The sequence below is a fragment of the Nicotiana tomentosiformis genome, chromosome 11, assembly GCF_000390325.3.
Source record: "Nicotiana tomentosiformis chromosome 11, ASM39032v3, whole genome shotgun sequence".
NCBI classification, from domain to species: Eukaryota; Viridiplantae; Streptophyta; class Magnoliopsida; order Solanales; family Solanaceae; genus Nicotiana; species Nicotiana tomentosiformis.
The window spans coordinates 33329746-33347239 of NC_090822.1; the positions used below are offsets into that span (position 1 = coordinate 33329746).

At 40.2% G+C, this 17494-nt stretch overlaps 2 protein-coding genes and 1 pseudogene across 2 annotated transcripts; all 3 read right to left on the bottom strand.

Moving 5' to 3' along the window:
* Positions 1-6429: 6429 nt before the first annotated feature.
* LOC138901229 (uncharacterized) lies at positions 6430-6822 on the bottom strand. Its single transcript, XM_070188975.1, has one exon. It carries the CDS (start codon positions 6820-6822, stop codon positions 6430-6432), a length of 393 nt encoding a protein of 130 aa, XP_070045076.1.
* A 5884-nt stretch (positions 6823-12706) lies between these two features.
* Positions 12707-15296, bottom strand: LOC138901230 (F-box/kelch-repeat protein At3g06240-like). The gene is made up of 2 exons (XM_070188976.1): positions 15182-15296; positions 12707-13461 (listed from the first exon to the last, which is right to left on the bottom strand). The coding sequence occupies exons 1-2, from the start codon at positions 15294-15296 to the stop codon at positions 12707-12709; spliced, it is 870 nt and encodes a 289-aa protein (XP_070045077.1).
* LOC104103444 (protein AUXIN SIGNALING F-BOX 2-like) lies at positions 15270-17278 on the bottom strand (annotated as a pseudogene).
* Positions 17279-17494: the final 216 nt, after the last annotated feature.

A 17494-nucleotide genomic window follows, 5' to 3' on the forward strand; every position in this document is an offset into this window, starting at 1 on the left:
GCAAAATCTCGATCAACCGAGCCGGTATCAAAATCTGCACAGAAAGTGCAGAGTACAGTATCAGTACAACCGACCCCATATACTGGTAAGTGTCGAGCCTAACCTCGACGAAGTAGTGACAAGGCTAAGGCAAGGCACCTACAAATCAACCTGTACAATTTAACAGTGTATATACAAATAACAAAAATGACGAACTAAACAGGAAATGTCGGGAGGGGAACATACTGAGGGGAATACAAGATAAAGAACTACAACATAATGATCACCGGAGTAGTCAATATACCATGAATCAACAGGAATAGTGAATACAGTAAGGAAAAATGCATGACATCACCTTTCGTGCTTTTACTCTCAATCTCACCTAAATATTAATAGAAACGACACGGCATTACCCTTCGTGCATTAACTCTCATATCATGGTACGACATCACCATTCGTGCATTAACACTCACAATATGGCACGACATCACCCGTCATGCATTAACACTCACAATATGGCACGGCATCACCCTTCATACATTAACACTCACAATATGGCACGACATCACCCTTCGTGCATTAACACTCACAATATGGCACGACATCACCCTTCGTGCATTAACACTCTCCCTTACCATAATGCAATACATAAATAACAATAGGGAGATATAATAACAAGTACAAACCTTACTTCAACATTTGGTTCCATAATATTAATCTCAACTTTGAAATAAAAACTCAATTATCACTAGAAAATCCGTAAACATGATAAGAACGATAAATTGAACAACACTAGTATAACACGTAGCAATTAGACATATGAATGAGACAATATAAGAAAAATAGAGAATTATAAAAAACAAAACCTAGGTAAATTGGCGGCGCATAAGTACTCGTCACCTCACATATACGCCGCTCACATGAATTTCACTTAGCAAGTAATCTAAGGTTTCTAATTTTCTTAAGTCAGGGTTAGACACAACACTTACCTCGCTCCAAAGGCCACTTAATTCTCAATCACAGCTTTTCATTCAGAATTCACCTCCAAACCACTCGTATCTATTCAAAAATGACTCAATAAAATCAAATATTGCTAAAGGAATCAATTATATTGCATAAATTAAATTTCCCAAATTTTCCTCCAAAAAATCGAAAAATTGACCCCGGGCCCGCTTGGTCAAAACCCGAGGTTCGGACAAAAATCCATTTACCCATTCTCCCCCGAGCCCGAATATATAATTAGTTTTGGAATCCGACCTCAAATTGAGATCTAAATCCCCAAATTTTCAAAATTCCTAATTTCTACCCTAACCCCTAATTCTACCATGAAAACTCTAGATTTTAGGTTGACAATTCAAGAAATGTAATGGGTAATTGAAAGAAAATGGTTTAGAATCACTTACCAACACTTTGGGAAAGAAAATGACTCTTGAAAATCGCCTCTACCCATTTGGTTCTTGAAAAATGTTGAACAAAATGGCTTAAACCCGTGTTTGATTCTGTTTATGGACTGAATGACAATGTGCATCGCGTTCGCGAGGCCACCGTCGCGTTTGCGAAGGGTACTGGCAGCCAAGCCTTTGCATTCACGAGACACCACTCGCGTTCGCGATGGTTACTCGCTCTGGCCTTCACGTTCGCGAGGCATTGCTCGCATTCGCGATGAAGGAACGGCCAACCCTCCCATAGGTGTGCCTAACACTACGCGTTCGCGAGGAGCTGATCGCGTTTGTGAATGGTAACTCCCCTATCGCTTCGCGTTCGCGAAGAAGAAAACTTCAACTGCCCAGTTTACTCTTCGCGTTCGCGAGAGTTCCTCCGCGAACGCGAAGAAGGACATGCTAGAACACCTGCTGCAGCAAAATACCAGATTTTCAAAGTCCAAAACATCCCGTGGCCTATCCGAAACTCACCTGAGCCCTCGGGGATCCAAACCAAACATGCACACAGATCTAAAAATATCATACGAACTTGCTCGCATGATCAAATCGCCAAAATAACACCTAGAACTACGAATTTAGTACCAAATCAAATAAAATTCTCAAGAATACTTTAAAATTCATATTTTCTCAAATGGACGTCTGAATCACGTCAAATGAACTCCGTTTCTCACCAAATTTCACAGACAAGTCTTAAATATCATAATGAACCTGTACCGGGCTCCGGAACCAAAATACGGACACGGTACTAACAATGCCAAACATCAATTATTTCTTAAAAATAAATAATTTTCAGACTTTTAATTTTCATCAAAAATTCATAACTTGAGCTAGGGACCTCCGGATTCGATTACGGGCATACGCCTAGGTCCCATAATTCGATACGGACCCACCGGGACCGTCAAAATACGGATCCGGTCTTATTTACCAAAAATGTTGACAGAAGTCAATTAAAATCAACTTTTAAGGCATAAATTCTTATTTTCATCGATTTTCAACATAAAAGCTTTCCGAAAACCTGCCCGGACTGCGCACACATATCGAGGGGTTAAAAATAGGATTTTTAAGGCTTGAGAGTGCAGATTCCAGTTCTTAAACATAAGATGACCTTTTTGGTCGTCATATTCTCCACCTTTAAAACAACCGTTCGTCCTCGAACGGACATAGAAAAGTATCTGGGCTGGTGAAAAGGTGGGGATATCTACTCCGCATATAGGACTCGGACTCCCAAGTAGCTGCCTCAATAGGCTGACCACCCCACTGCACTCGAACTGAAGGGTAACTCTTTGATCTCAACTAGCGAACTTGCCGGGCTAGAATTGCCCCTGGCTGCTCTTCGTAAGTCAAATCCTTGTCCAACTGGACAGAGCTGAAATCTAACACATGGGATGGATCGCCGTGATACTTTTGAAGCATGGACACATGGAATACCGGATGAACAACTGCTAAACTAGGTGGCAACGTAAGCCTGTAAGACACCTCTCCCACTCTCTCCAGAATCTCAAAAGGTCTGATATACCTAGGGCTCAACTTGCCTTCTTTTTCGAACCTCATTACACCCTTCATGGGTGATACCCAAAGTAACACTCTCTCTCCGACCATGAATGCAACATCACGAACTCTACGGTCGGCATAACTCTTCTGCCTGGACTGAGCTATGCGAAGTTGATCCTGAATAATCTTGACCTTATCCAAGGCATCCTGTACTAAGTCTGTGCCCAACAACCGAGCCTCTCCCAGCCCGAACCACCCAACTGGCGACCGACACCACCGACCATATAATGCCTCAGAGGGAGCCATCTGAATGCTTGACTGGTAGCTGTTGTTGTAAGCAAACTCTGCAAGGGGCAAGAACTGATCTCACGATCCTCCGAAGTCTATAACACAAGCGTGTAGCATATCCTCCAAGATTTGAATAGTACGCTCAGACTACCCGTCTGTCTGAGGATGAAATGTTGTGCTCAACTCAACTCGCGTACCCAACTCACGCTGAACTGCCCTAAAAAGTGCAAGGTAAACTGCGTACCTCAATCAGAAATGATAGACACGGGCACACCGTGAAGACGGACGATCTCACGAATGTAAATCTCTGCCAACCGCTCCGAGGAATAGGTAACTGCCACTAAAATGAAATGCGCTAACTTACTCAGCCTGTCCACAATGACCCAAACTGCATCGAACTTCCTCTGAGTCCGTGGGAGTCCAACAACAAAATCCATAGTGATACACTCCCACTTCCACTTAGGAATATCTAACCCCTGAAGTAAACCACTAGGTCTCTGATGCTCACACTTTACCTGTTGGCAATTTAGGCACCCAGCTACATAGGCAACTATGTCCTTCTTCATTTGCCTCTACCAATAATGCTGCCTCAAGTCCTGATACATCTTGGCGGCGCTCGGATGAATAGAATACCGGGAACTGTGAGACTTCTCAAGGATCAACTCACGAAGTCCATCCACATTAGGCACACAAATATGACCCTGCATCCTCAAAACTCCGTCATCTCCAACAGTAACCTGCTTGGCACCACCATGCTGCACTGTGTCTCTAAGGACAAGTAAATGAGGATCGTCATCATATCGATCTCTGATGCACTCAAACAAAGAAGACCGAGCAACTGTACAAGCTAGAACTCGGCTGGGCTCAGAAACATCCAATCTCACGAACTGGTTGGCCAAAGCCTGAACATCCAAGGCAAGCAGTCTCTCACAAACTGGAATATATGCAAGGCTACCAATACTTACTGACTTTCTACTCAAAGCATCGGCCACCACATTGGCCTTCCCGGGATGATACAATATGGTGATATCATAGTCTTTCAATAGCTTCAACCACCTTCTCTGCCTCAAATTGAGTTTCTTATGCTTGAACAAATACTGTAAGCTCCGATGATCGGTGAATACCTCACATGGCACGCCGTAAAGATAGTGCCTCCAAATCTTCAGCGTGTGAACAATGGCTGCCAGCTCTAGATCATGAACAAGGTAATTATTCTCGTGAACCTTCAGCTGCCGCGGAGCATATGCAATAACCTTGCCACCCTGCATCAATACCGCACCCGGACCAATATGAGATGCGTTACAATATACTGTATAAGTTCCTGAACCTGAGGGTAACACCAATATTGGTGCCGTAGTCAAAGCTGCCTTGAGCTTCTGAAAACTCGCTTCACACTCGTCTGACCACCTGAACGGGGCACCCTTCTGGGTCAATCTGGTCAACGGGGCTGCTATGGATGAAAACCCCTCCACAAATCGACGGTAATAGCCCGCCAAACCCAGGAAACTACGGTTCTCTGTAGCTGATGTTGGTCTAGGCCAGTTCTGAACTGCCTCAATCTTCTTAGGATCCACCTAAATACCCTCTGCTGATACAACGTTACCCAAGAAAGAAACTCAACTAAACCAAAACTCGCATTTTGAGAACTTAGCATATAACTGGATGTCTCTTAGAGTCTGAAGAACGATCCGAAGGTACTGCTCATGCTCCTCACGACTGTGAGAGTAGATCAAGATATCATCAATAAACACAACCACAAAGGAATCCAAGTAGGGCTTGAAAATCCGGTTCATCAAATCCATGAATGCTGCTGGGGCATTTGTCAGCCCAAATGATATCACTAGAAACTCGAAATGCCCGTACCGAATTCGAAAAGCTGTCTTACGGACATCGAATGCCCTAATCCTCAACTGATGATAGCTAGATCTCAAATCAATCTTCAAAAACACCTGGGCACCCTGAAGCTGACCAAATAAATCATCAATCCTCGGAACACCTATGGAAACTCAGGAACAACCGGCACTGAATCCATGAAAGGAACCTCCGCACTAGAATCGCGGAAATAAGCCAAATAAGCTAGACACCCCTTCTCGACCATATGTCGAGCCTTCATATAAGAAATAACCCTGCTGGCAGAATGGCCAAGATTCCCTCTCTACTCTAATCGAGGCAACACCTGCAAGGCTAAGGTCACCGTCTTGGCATGACAATCTAATATAGCATGATAAGGTGACAGCCAATCCATACCAGTATGACATCAAAATCAACCATGTCGAGAAGTAGAAGATCTACACGAGTCTCAAGACTCCTAATGGTGACCACACACGAACGATAAACACGATCTACAACAATAACATCTCCTACTGGTGTGGATACATACACATGAGCACTCAAAGAATCACGGGGTACAACCAAATAGGAAGCAAAATAGGATGACACAAAAGAGTAAGTAGATCCCAGATCAAATAGAACTGAAGCAATCTAATGCAAACTGAACCAATACCTGTGATAACAACGTCAGATGAGTCAACCTCATGCCTGGCTGGGAAGGCATAACACCGGGGATAGGACCCACCACCCTGAACTACGTCCTTGGGACGGCCTCTAGCTGGCTGGTCTCCACCTCTAACGACTTGACCTCCACCTCTAACTGTCTGGCCCCTACCTCTGGCTGCCTGACCCCTGCATCTGGCTGGCTGAGCAGGTGGTGCAACAACTAGTGTCGGAACCATAGCACGAGAACTCTGATGATGTGAGCTGCCCGTTGCCCTATGGCAAAATCTAGCAATATGCCTCGAATCACCACAAGTATAACATAACCTCGGCTGCTGTGACTGCTGACCATGAAACTGACCCTGTCGACCTGAATAAGCACCCTGATAACTCTGTAGTGGAGGTGCACTAATAGGAGCTAGTGGTGCACTGTAGGCTAACTGGTCGGAATAATGCATCTGAGGGCCACGACTACCTGAGGCACCGTGGGATGCCTGAAGCACTGAATGAAATGACCTGGGAGGATGGCCTCTACCAAAAGTACTCATGTCCCTAGATGAGGCACCGCTGAACTCACTGGAATGACGAGGTCTCTTGTCAGACCCCTGACCTCCCTGAGTAAGAACCATTTCGACTTGTCTGGTGACATTAGCAGCCGCCTGAAAAGAAATCTTACTCCCAGTCTTCTTAGCCATCTGCAATCTGATAGGCTGAGCAAGTGCATCAATAAACCTCCTCACCCTCTCTCTCTCTCGGTGGGAATCAGAAGAATATCATGACGGGACAAATCCACAAAATGGGTCTCATACTGAGTAACAGTCATACTGTCATGCTGGAGACGCTTAAACTGACGACGATGCTCCTCTCTCAATGTGATAGGTAGAAACTTCTCTATGAAGAGCTGAGAGAACTGGTACCAAGTAAGAGCAAGTGACGCATCTGGTCTGGTCAACAAGTAATCTCTCCACCCCTTCTTGGAGGAACCAGTCATCTGAAATGCAGCAAAATCGACCCCATTGGTCTCCACTATACCCATGTTTTGTAGAACCTCGTGACAGCTGTCAAGGTACTCCTTGAGGTTCTCTGAAGGAGCACCACTGAAGTCAATAGGAAAGAGCTTGGTAAACATGTCCAATCTCCATAAAGCCTTAGAAGACATAGTTGGTCCATCTCCAACCTGTGCCGCAATAGCTGACTGAACTAATCCGACTGGCTGAGCTGCTGGAGCATGATACTGGGGAGCTATCTGCTCCGGAGCAGGAGTGGTGGGAGTCTGGGCTCCTCCTCCATCCTGAGAGACTGTTGGTGCCATGGGAAATGCACCACTCTGGGCCACACTCTCCGTAAGGCCCATAAAACGGATCAAAGCGTCCTGAAGTACTGGAGTAGCAATGAACCCCTCAGGAACCTGAGCTGGTCTGGCAGGAACAGTCTGGGCTAGAACCTCCTCGTCAAGCTCTATCTGAGGCTCCACTGCTGGGGCTGCTGCTCGGACTCTAGGCTGAGCCCTGCCCCTGCCTCGGCCTCGGCCTCGACCTCTGCCCCGCGTAGGAGCTGCCACTGGAGGCTCTGGCTGCTGCTCAACTGAGGAAGCGGTACGTGTTCTCGCCATCTGCGAGAGAATAAGAGTAGAAAAGTTCGATCAGTATTGAGAAAGCAAAATCGCACGACAGAGAAGAATAGAAGTGAAACTTGTTCCTAAACTTCAAAGCCTCTGGAAGATAAGCACAGACGTCTCCGTACTGATGCTCCAGACTCTACTAAGCTTGCTCGTGAATCGTGAGACCTAGAAAACCTAGTGCTCTGATACCAACTGTCACAACCAGAAATATTTTACCGACGGGACCATGATGGCGCCTAATATTTCACTTGCTAAGCAAGCCAACGTTAGAGAATCATTAAACCAATTCGTTATTCCAATTTAGTAATTAATAATAATTAACTAAGATGAAATATAATAAGTGCGAAATATCATAAAATTATATTAATTACTATCTCCCGGATCTGGAATCACAATTCACGAGCATTCTAGAATTTACTACAAGTAATAGTCTGAAAGAAATACAACTATCTCAATGAAAGAAACAGTAGAATAGAAAGGATAGATAGGAACTTCAAGGTCTGTGAACGCCGACAAATCTACCTTGAGTCTCCGGATAATAGACCAATAGCAAAATCTCGATCAACCCGAGCCGGTATCAAAATTTGCACAGAAAGTGCAGAGTACAGTATTAGTACAACCGACCCCATGTACTAGTAAGTGTCGAGCCTAACCTCGACGAAGTAGTGACGAGGCTAAGGCAAGGCACCTACAAATCAACCTGTACAATTTAACACTGCATATACAAATAACAGAAATGACGAACTAAACAGGAAATGTCGAGAGGAAAACATACTAGGGGAATACAAGATAAAGAACTACAATAGAATAATCACCAGAGTAGTCAATATACCATGAATCAACATGAATATTGAATACAGTAAGAAAAAATGCACGGCATCACCCTTCGTCCTTTTACTCTCAATCTCACCATAAAATTAATAGAAACGGCACGGCATCACCCTTCGTGCGTTAACTCTCACATCATGGCACGACATCACATTTCGTGCATTAACACTCACAATATGGAACAACATCACCCTTCGTGCATTAACACTCACAATATGGCACGACATCACCTTTCGTGCATTAACACTCACAATATGGCACGACATCACCATTCGTGCATTAACACTCTCCCTTATCATAATGCAATGCATAAATAACAACATGGAGATAGAATAACAAGTATACTTCAATATTTGGTTCCATAATATCAATCTCAACTTTTGAAATAAAAACTCAATTATCACCAGAAAATCCGTAAACATGATAAGAATGATAAATTGAACAACACTAGTATAACACGTAGAAATTAGGCATAGGAATGAGACAATATAAGAAAAATAGAGAAATATGAAGAAAATAAAACCTAGGTAAATTAGCGGCGCATAAGTACTCGTCACCTCACATATACGCCGCTCACATGAATTTTACTTAGCAAGTAATCTAAGGTTCCTAATTTTCTCAAGTCAGGGTTAGACACAATACTTACCTCGCTCTGAAGGCCACTTAATTCGCAATCATAACTTTTTCTTTGGAATTCACCTCCAAACCACTCATATATATTCAAAAATGACTCAATAAAATCAAATATTGCTAAAGGAATCAATTATATTGCATAAATTAAATTTCCCAAATTTTTCTCCAAAAAGTTGAAAAATCGACCCCGGGCTTGCTTGGTCAAAACCCGAGGTTCGGATCAAAATCCATTTATCCATTCTCCCCCGAGCCCGAATATATAATTGGTTTTAGAATCCGACCTCAAATTTAGGTCTAAATCCTTAAATTTCCGAAATTCTTAATTTCTACCCTAACCCCTAATTCTACCATGAAAACTCTAGATTTTAGGTTGATAATTCAAGAAATGTAATGGGTAATTGAAAGAAAATGGTTTAGAATCACTTACCAACACTTTGGGGAAGAAAATGACTCTTAAAAATCGCCTCTACCCGTTTGGTTCTTCAAAAATATTGAAGAAAATGGCTTAAACTCGTGTTTGATTCTGTTTATGCACTGAGCGACAATGTGCATCGCGTTCGCGAAGGGTACTGGCTGCCCTAACCCCTAATTCTACCATGAAAACTCTAGATTTTAGGTTGATAATTCAAGAAATATAATGGGTAATTGAAACAAAATGGTTTAGAATCACTTACCAACACTTTGGGGAAGAAAATGACTCTTCAAAATCGCCTCTACCCGTTTGGTTCTTGAAAAATATTGAAGAAATGGCTTAAACTCGTGTTTGATTCTGTTTTATGCACTGGGCGACTGTGTACATCGCGTTCGCGAGGCTATTGTCGCGTTCACGAGACAGCGCTCGTGTTTGCGATGGTTACTCCCCCCTGGCCTTCGCGTTCGGGATGAAGGAACGACCAACCCTCCCCTAGGTGTGCCTAACACTACGCATTCGCAAGGAGCTGATCGCGTTTGCGAAGGATAACGCCCCCATCGCTTCGCGTTCGCGACTAAGCCTTCGCGTTCGCGAAGAAGAAAACTTCAGCTATCCAGTTTACTCTTCGCGTTCGCGAGAGTACCTCCGCGAACGCGAAGAAGGACATGCCAGAACACCTGCTGCAGCAAAATACCAGATTTTCAAAGTCCAAAACATTCCGTGGCCTATCCGAAACTCACCCGAGCCCTCGAGGATCCAAACCAAATATGCACACAAGTCTATAAACATCATACGAACTTGCTCGCGCGATCAAATCGCTAAAATAACACCTAGAACTACGAATTTAGCACCAAATCAAATGAAATTCTCAAGAACACTTTAAAATTCATATTTTCTCAACTGTACGTCCGAATCACGTCAAATCAACTCCGTTTCTCACCAAATTTCACAGACAAGTCTTAAATATCATAATGAATCTATACCGGGCTTCGGAGCCAAAATACGGACCCGATACTAACAATGCCAAACATCAATCATTTCTTAAAAATAAATAATTTCTAGACTTTTAATTTTTATCAAAAATTCATAACTTGAGCTAGGGACCTCCGAATTCGATTCCGGGCATACGCCCATGTCCCATAATTCGATACGGACCCACCAGGACCATCAAAATACGGATCCGAGCTCGTTTACTAAAAATATTGACCGAAATCAACTAAAATCAACTTTCAAAGCATAAATTCTTATTTTCATCAATTTTCAACATAAAAGCTTTCATGAAACCTTCCCGGATTGCGCACGCAAATCGAGAGGGGTAAAAATGAAATTTTTAAGGCTTAAGAGTGCAGATTCTAGTTTTAAAACATAAGATGACCTTTTGGGTTATCACAATGCATTAACTAATTCCTTTTGGATTTTCCTTCATATGTTACTAATGTATTTGATTACTTGCGCGTGATGCTTAAGGTCATAACGGGGTTCATGAACCTTTTAGGATTACCTTTTCCATCGATGTTTTTCTTTTTATTTAGTACTCCTATTTATTTAATTTACTTAGAGCCTAGATTGTAGTTGCTATTTTTTGGATTTCCCGAAAACACTAATTACTCTTTGTAATCCCAAAAAAGCTCCTAAGCAGACGCTAAATGGATCTATTATTAACCAAGAAGATAATCAAAGGATAAAGTAAGGCAGTGCAAGCTATATATACATTAACCTTCATATTAAGAGTATGATGGATATCTCTTACTAATAAATAACATTTGAATAGACAAAAAAATATTGAAAGAAGTACAAATAGGTTAAATATTTTGCTAGCGTTTCGCCATAGATTCCCAAATTTATTTTGAAAAATCTGTTTTAGGTGAAGTTTGGTTTGAAGATGAAAATGTGTTTGGACATCAGTTTTCAAAACATATTTCCCAAATTTATTCTGAAAAAATATGAAACATGACTTATACCCACAAGTTCTAAAAACTATAACAAATACCCAACAATACCTTTATAAAAAATATTCATTATATTATCGCAAACCATAATCTTGAACATAAATACATTTGGTACAAAATTATCATTTTTATAATGAAGTCTATTTTAGTTTTAGACTTTTGGTACATGGGCAATTGATTGTTTGTCGTGTACTACATGACTCGGATACACGTGCAACGCACGTGCCGGAAACTAATATATATATATATATATATATATTAACTATACAAGCAAACTGATTCAATTGTTCGCAAATTTGGACACAACAAAATGTTCGACACCGTTTTGTTAGTAATACTATTTTACATAACTTTCAAAATATTCAAGAATATTAATTTGAAATTTTAATGTTGTGTATTGTACTAAACTAAATAACTGTCTAGCATTTCGATATTTTTGTGACAACTTGATGTACACAAGTTAAATTCACATACTATTACATTTTGTGTCCAATTAAATGATATCACATAAGATAAAGGGAGGGAGTAAAACATTACTGCTAAGTAGAAGAATTCATAACCCTTTTCTCCAATGAATCTAATATTTAACTAATTAACAAAAAATGTGAATGATGGTTGGTCATACTCCAAAATCTACAATCTCTTCGTAGATACAAGTTATATATATTCGTGGATCTTTATTAGAGTAATTTGGATGCAGGAAATTGACCTGTAATGTGACAGGAACAAATCATACTACCAAAAGAATTAATTTTATTGAAAACATTTTGTAGAATGGGGATGCACCTATTCGCAAAAGTTGGGTTCTTTAGGATCGTCAAGCGCAAGCCCCACCTAAGCATTACTAGGAAATTATTGCTGACCTCGGTAATTATATATATTATTGAGATTTTGCAAGGACATCTTATTTTGAAAAAGATTATTGTTTTAAGTTCTATACGCTCACGATATAAATAAAATAATAGTTACCCAATCAAATCCCTTAAAAGATAAATACAAATAATTCTATTTAATAATATTGATTATTAATTTAAAATAAATGGAAAGTAAGATGTTACTATAGGATAAATTACAATATGAGATTAAAAAAAACATTATAATGTGCGCGTATATCTCTTAAATCCTTAAAGCATATTCAATTCAATGAGTATTAATTATCTCTCTCCAAAATCAATCTTAAATCCTTAAAGCATATTCAATTCAATGAGTATTAATTATCTCTCTCCAAAATCAAACAGCACACTCAGACGCATATACTGTTAAATCTGTTGTGCTTCCCGCTCGTGAAGTAGAAAGCAGGAGTTACTAAGAAAATTAACAAAATGAGCAGATGTGCATCTAGAAGAAAACTTGATTTACTAACATATTTAATACATAGATGACAAAACAAGAATTTATTATAAATTGAAGGTATCTCAGCATTGTCAAAAGACACTGCATTTCAAAGCAGTAGATAAAATTATAAGAATAACATGTTGTAAGAAGAAAAAAGTACCTCGATCTAGCATAAGAGAATAATATACTAAGTAATGAGAGCCATAATTATTATCTAGACGATCAACGACAAACTCTAATGACCCAATTTCGGAGAGATCAGACTTTCCGTATAGACAAATTGATCAATACCATCGTTATCAATGGTAACTGCATCAGTATCATCACAATCTAGAGGCCACATTCGATTGCTTAATCCAACTGATCCACCGGATATTAACCTATATTCAATTTTTATTAGTGTTCTCCAATCTTCATAGCCGAGTAGTACTTCACCATCTGAAAACATGTATATTGGTATGATACGCTGAATTCCATTATTTGGCACAATGAACAATTTTGTCCAAGATTCTTTAACACCATAGTCTTTCATCACCCATAAATTAAAAATTCTCTCGTCCGTGTAATAAACACAAAGCTTTCCTCTCAACATTGATACGCCCACATCAAAATCAACCTTGATTTTATATAAAGGGAGCAAGCACATCATCTCTGGCAATGCTATATCTCCATACATTTCATCTGAAATATTAAACGTAACCACGGAAAGCCTTGATAAGATACCAAGCCAATTAAATGCTCCATGTAGAGATGTCAAACGTTCCCTAATAGACAGCAAAGAGCTATCTGTCTTACCCGAGGATTGATCAATTTTTCTCGAGGAACCACTTTTTAGTGCCAGAATTTCATTAGCGTTTTCATCCCCAGACATGTCAATCCTAATAACTTTATAGTCATCAGTAGTAGAGTCATATCCCAATCCATAAGCAGATTCCTCCTGATATTCATCACAAATAAAATTTTCAGAGTGGGGAAGTAGTATTGATTCTCCTGTGGAAGGGTTCCATATCAATAATATTGAAGGCTCTTCCTGGTTAGGAATAATCCAAATCCCGATGAGAAACAAGCCATCACAACAAGAAAAGACTTTTATACCATCGCCTGATTTAGAATTTGAAGGCCAATCAAATCTCTGGATATCCTTAACAAGTTGAACCAAGGATAAAGAAGAACAATAGAAGTAATATTTTTTATCCTTATTGGACCATTGGGAAAAAAGAAATTTTTGGGAATTGGGTTGGTGCTTAGCATGATTGAAATGTTTTTTTCTTAAAATAAGGTTAAGAGATCAATTTATTCCAAGATTCTGAAACACACTTGAAACGAAGAAGTGATTTCACAGGTAGGCTGCTGAGGATGCCCGCAACTATTTCAGCCTTTTGGATGTGAATTTCCATCACCATACTACAGGACAAAACTAGTTTTTTGGTAGTTCACAGGTTGAACAAACGAAGAAGAAATAAGCTATGGCAATTAGAGAAGTATTTCACTCTATGCCGGCGACTGCAGGTAGCTGTGATCCAGAGAAAGAATATAATGCAGCCGGAGAAAGAAATATGTGTGGAAATAGGGTTAAGCGTTCTATTTATAACTTTGTTTCCTTGTAGAAATAAAATAAGGATTGGAGTGCTTTTTTGTGTTGTCATTGTAGAAGGATTCCACGTTCTAAAAGGAATGGTCACCTTTAACCTAAATAATCAATTATTTAAATAGTTAACCGGAAAAAAAAATAAGTAACGCAAGTTGATGTAATGCCTGATTTGATGGTTACAAATAAGGAGGATTTTGGTAGTTCCCCATAATGTTTCATTACAAATTAATAACTTCATATCTAAAATTGGCGGGTAGATAATGTGGATGGCAATGGAATAGATTAAATGCGTAAAATATTAAATGTTTAGAATGTGGCAAAACGTGCTAGATATCACATATTAAATAGATAAATGACACTAAATATAAATAAAGAGACAGATTCACTCAATATTAAATGAGGGGGATGATTCTTTTTTTCTGACAATGATGAATGACAAGAACACAAGAGAATATTCAATAGAATATTCCCTCTGAAGATCCCAATACAAACCTAGTCGTTACTTCTATCCGCACTCCTAGACCTCGGCCGTGACTGACTGCTTGGCGACTCGTTCCATTGATCACTTGTCGACCTCGGCCAAACTGCCCATAGTAATTTACGAATTACTTATGATAATCATCTCTTCGTGCCGAATTTTCTCGGTCTGATTTTGACCCATACATAAAGTTAATTAATATTTTTCGATGAAGTCATCATTCACAATTTAACAACAATAGTAATTTAAAGGCTGCTCTTGGATGCAGGTTCTGGTCTACTTTCTTTAACAAAATTGTGGGAACAAAGATTCAGAGGACTAGTCCAATTCATTACATGTATCAGTTATAGAGGGAGGACAATGCAATAAACACTGACAAGAATATGAGTTGATTTGGCCTTCCACAGGAGGAATCAAAGACAAAGGGAAATGCATAAATTTTTTATAAGAAAAAGTTCTAATGAATGATAACATTCACCTCTCTCACAGTCGCAAGAATACATCAATCAACTTGTAATTGTACAACACCACACGAAATGAGAGTTGGTGAACTAAAGTAGTGTCCACTACAGTATGCTGATAAAGTTAGAAGCTGAGAGACCCAAAGTCTGAGAAGATTTGTAACTGGAAAAGCTATATACCGCAAGGAATAAGAAATAACGTAGAAGAGTTAACAATCGAGAAATAAGGGGAAAGCTTTTGTAAGGAGAAATCCACACCAAGGGCAGCTGCTTTCAACTCATGGATTGTTCTCATTCCAACAAATACATGAAGTTCAAACAGTAGATTAGGATTACATAATAGTTCATTTAAACAAACTAAATAAACAACTGCAGCACTGGGAAACTTCCCCAGTACAGATGCACAAAAGTATCATCTACAATGTCCGAACAAAATTAGGTGCATCTTTCCTGGGCCCAACCAGTGTGCGGTACAAGTACATCTTTTCTATTTTATCATCATCATCATACTCATCGTCAGGGCTAATGATCTCCAGATTGAGCCCTGGCATCTTCTGTGCCAGTGTCTTGCATGCTTCAAAGGTCACTTGGCAGGACAACAAACAAAGGGATCGTATCCTTTCATACTTCCTCACGTTCTCCAGGAGTGCCACATTACCAAAAGGGCTATTCATGATATCGAGTTTTTTCAGTTTCTTACACCCATTCAACACATATAGCATCCCGTCATCACTGTCTCCAGCAAAGGGTATGGCTAGAACCTTCAGCTGCTCAGCATACATTCCTATGTAAAGAAATACTTGATCAGTTAAAAGACCAGAGTCTCAGCCGCTTAAGGCCTTTGCATGACTGTACGATTGCCCCAAAACCTTCATCAAGTGGCTGCTTAGTCATTGCATCTGGCACTATCGAGTTCCCAGTATGCAATATGAAACGAACTAAATTGGGGCAATTTTTTGCCACAGTTATTAATGCAGCATTAGTCATCTGCTCGCACACATACGACAATGATTTAAGCTTTGGGCAACCAGCTGATACAGCAACCAAGCCTTCTTCAGTAATACCCTGCATCCTCCCTGGGAAGACCCTTAATTCCTGCAGCTCTTTACAAGTAGAAACCACAGCGCAGAGCCCTTTCTCTCTAATATTATCTCGAATCTATAAAAATAAGTTTATGCGATTTCATGTAATTGTCTAGAAAGAAAGCAGATAAGGTATTCAAATTTAGGGGGGGGGGGGGGGGTTAGAATATTGAACCAATAGGCGCTCTAGCTTCGAGCAATGATGAATCAGTTTGCTGAGATTACTACTGTCGATCCGCTAACAGCCCAAATTCAAGGATGTCAAACTCTGGCAGACTGGATATATAGCAGGCAGGCAGCGAGGAGACACCACAATGAAGAACCCAGACAAGCTCCTAATTGAAGTACACTTCTGAAGAGCATTCTTTAGTTTAATGTAAGTCTCTGAAACTGGGCGAGTGACAAAGGTCTCAACCCCCAAGTCCACCAATTGAGGAGTTTGAACTAAAATCCTTTGAAGAACATCAAGAGGCACGTGATAATTTAACCAGACTTGTTAGGTTCGGACATCTGGCCACCAGTCTCTCAAGAGCTCTAAAGTTAACTTGTTCTTTGAGGAAAGCAAAATTTAAGGAGACAAGGGTGGTGCAGTTGTCAGGGAAACAACTAAGTCACTGTCCTCTGTCATCATGAACTAGATCAACAAACCAATCATTTGAAAGCAAAGGAAGGTTCTAGCCAACATTGACAACAATGTATCAATTAATTACACCTAATCATCTTTCATTATCTATTGTTTTAATGTGTGACAAATCTACTTAATTGCTTGCGAGTGGTGGAAAGCCTTTCCTCAGCTCCGCATATGGCCATGTTCGACAGCTCAACCAGAGTTGCTGGCGTTGTGAGAGCTGATAGAGAACATAATTTTTTATATAGGTAGCTGAGAGAGAACATAACTGCGGGCTTGCAGCCAAATAAGGTTCATTTCACATTTCCAAATCCAAAGAAAATTAAAGATTAGAAAATCTACAATTTGGGTTAAACTATAGCTTCTGAGCCTGATTATGTAGAATCAGAAAGCATAGCAATATATTTTGACATCACATACAACAGCGAGAGTGTGTGTATACCTGCAATTGGAAGCAATGGCGGCAATACGATCGGTGGAGAAACCTTGACAGCTAACCAAAACCAAAGACTTGAAATTAGAAAAGGATCGAGAAAGAAGGCGGAGGCTCTCATCGGAAACCCCCATTCTCTTAAGACGAAGCTCCTCCAAATGGACAGGGCCGGAGGCCAAGGTCTGAATCCAAGGGTGAACAAGGCCTCCCCATCTGGGCGGTACAAAAGTGAAAACATAAGAATCAGGCTTTCCCTTGAGAATCACCCTGTCGTGATCGATGGCTATGATGATCCAAAAACGTATGTTATGTTTTAGAACTCGATTATGTGCTCTTAAGCTTTAAAAATC

What these genes read in the sequence shown, in the direction of transcription:
- LOC138901229 (XM_070188975.1), bottom strand. Translation starts at nt 6,822, where the DNA reads ATGTTTACCAAGCTCTTTCCTATTGACTTCAGTGGTGCTCCTTCAGAG.
- LOC138901230 (XM_070188976.1), bottom strand. Translation starts at nt 15,296, where the DNA reads ATGAGAACAATCCATGAGTTGAAAGCAGCTGCCCTTGGTGTGGATTTC. An exon ending in GTTATTTCTTATTCCTTGCG is followed by an intron (nt 13,462 to 15,181) that starts GTATATAGCTTT and finishes ACCCTTCCACAG; the next exon opens with GAGAATCAATACTACTTCCC.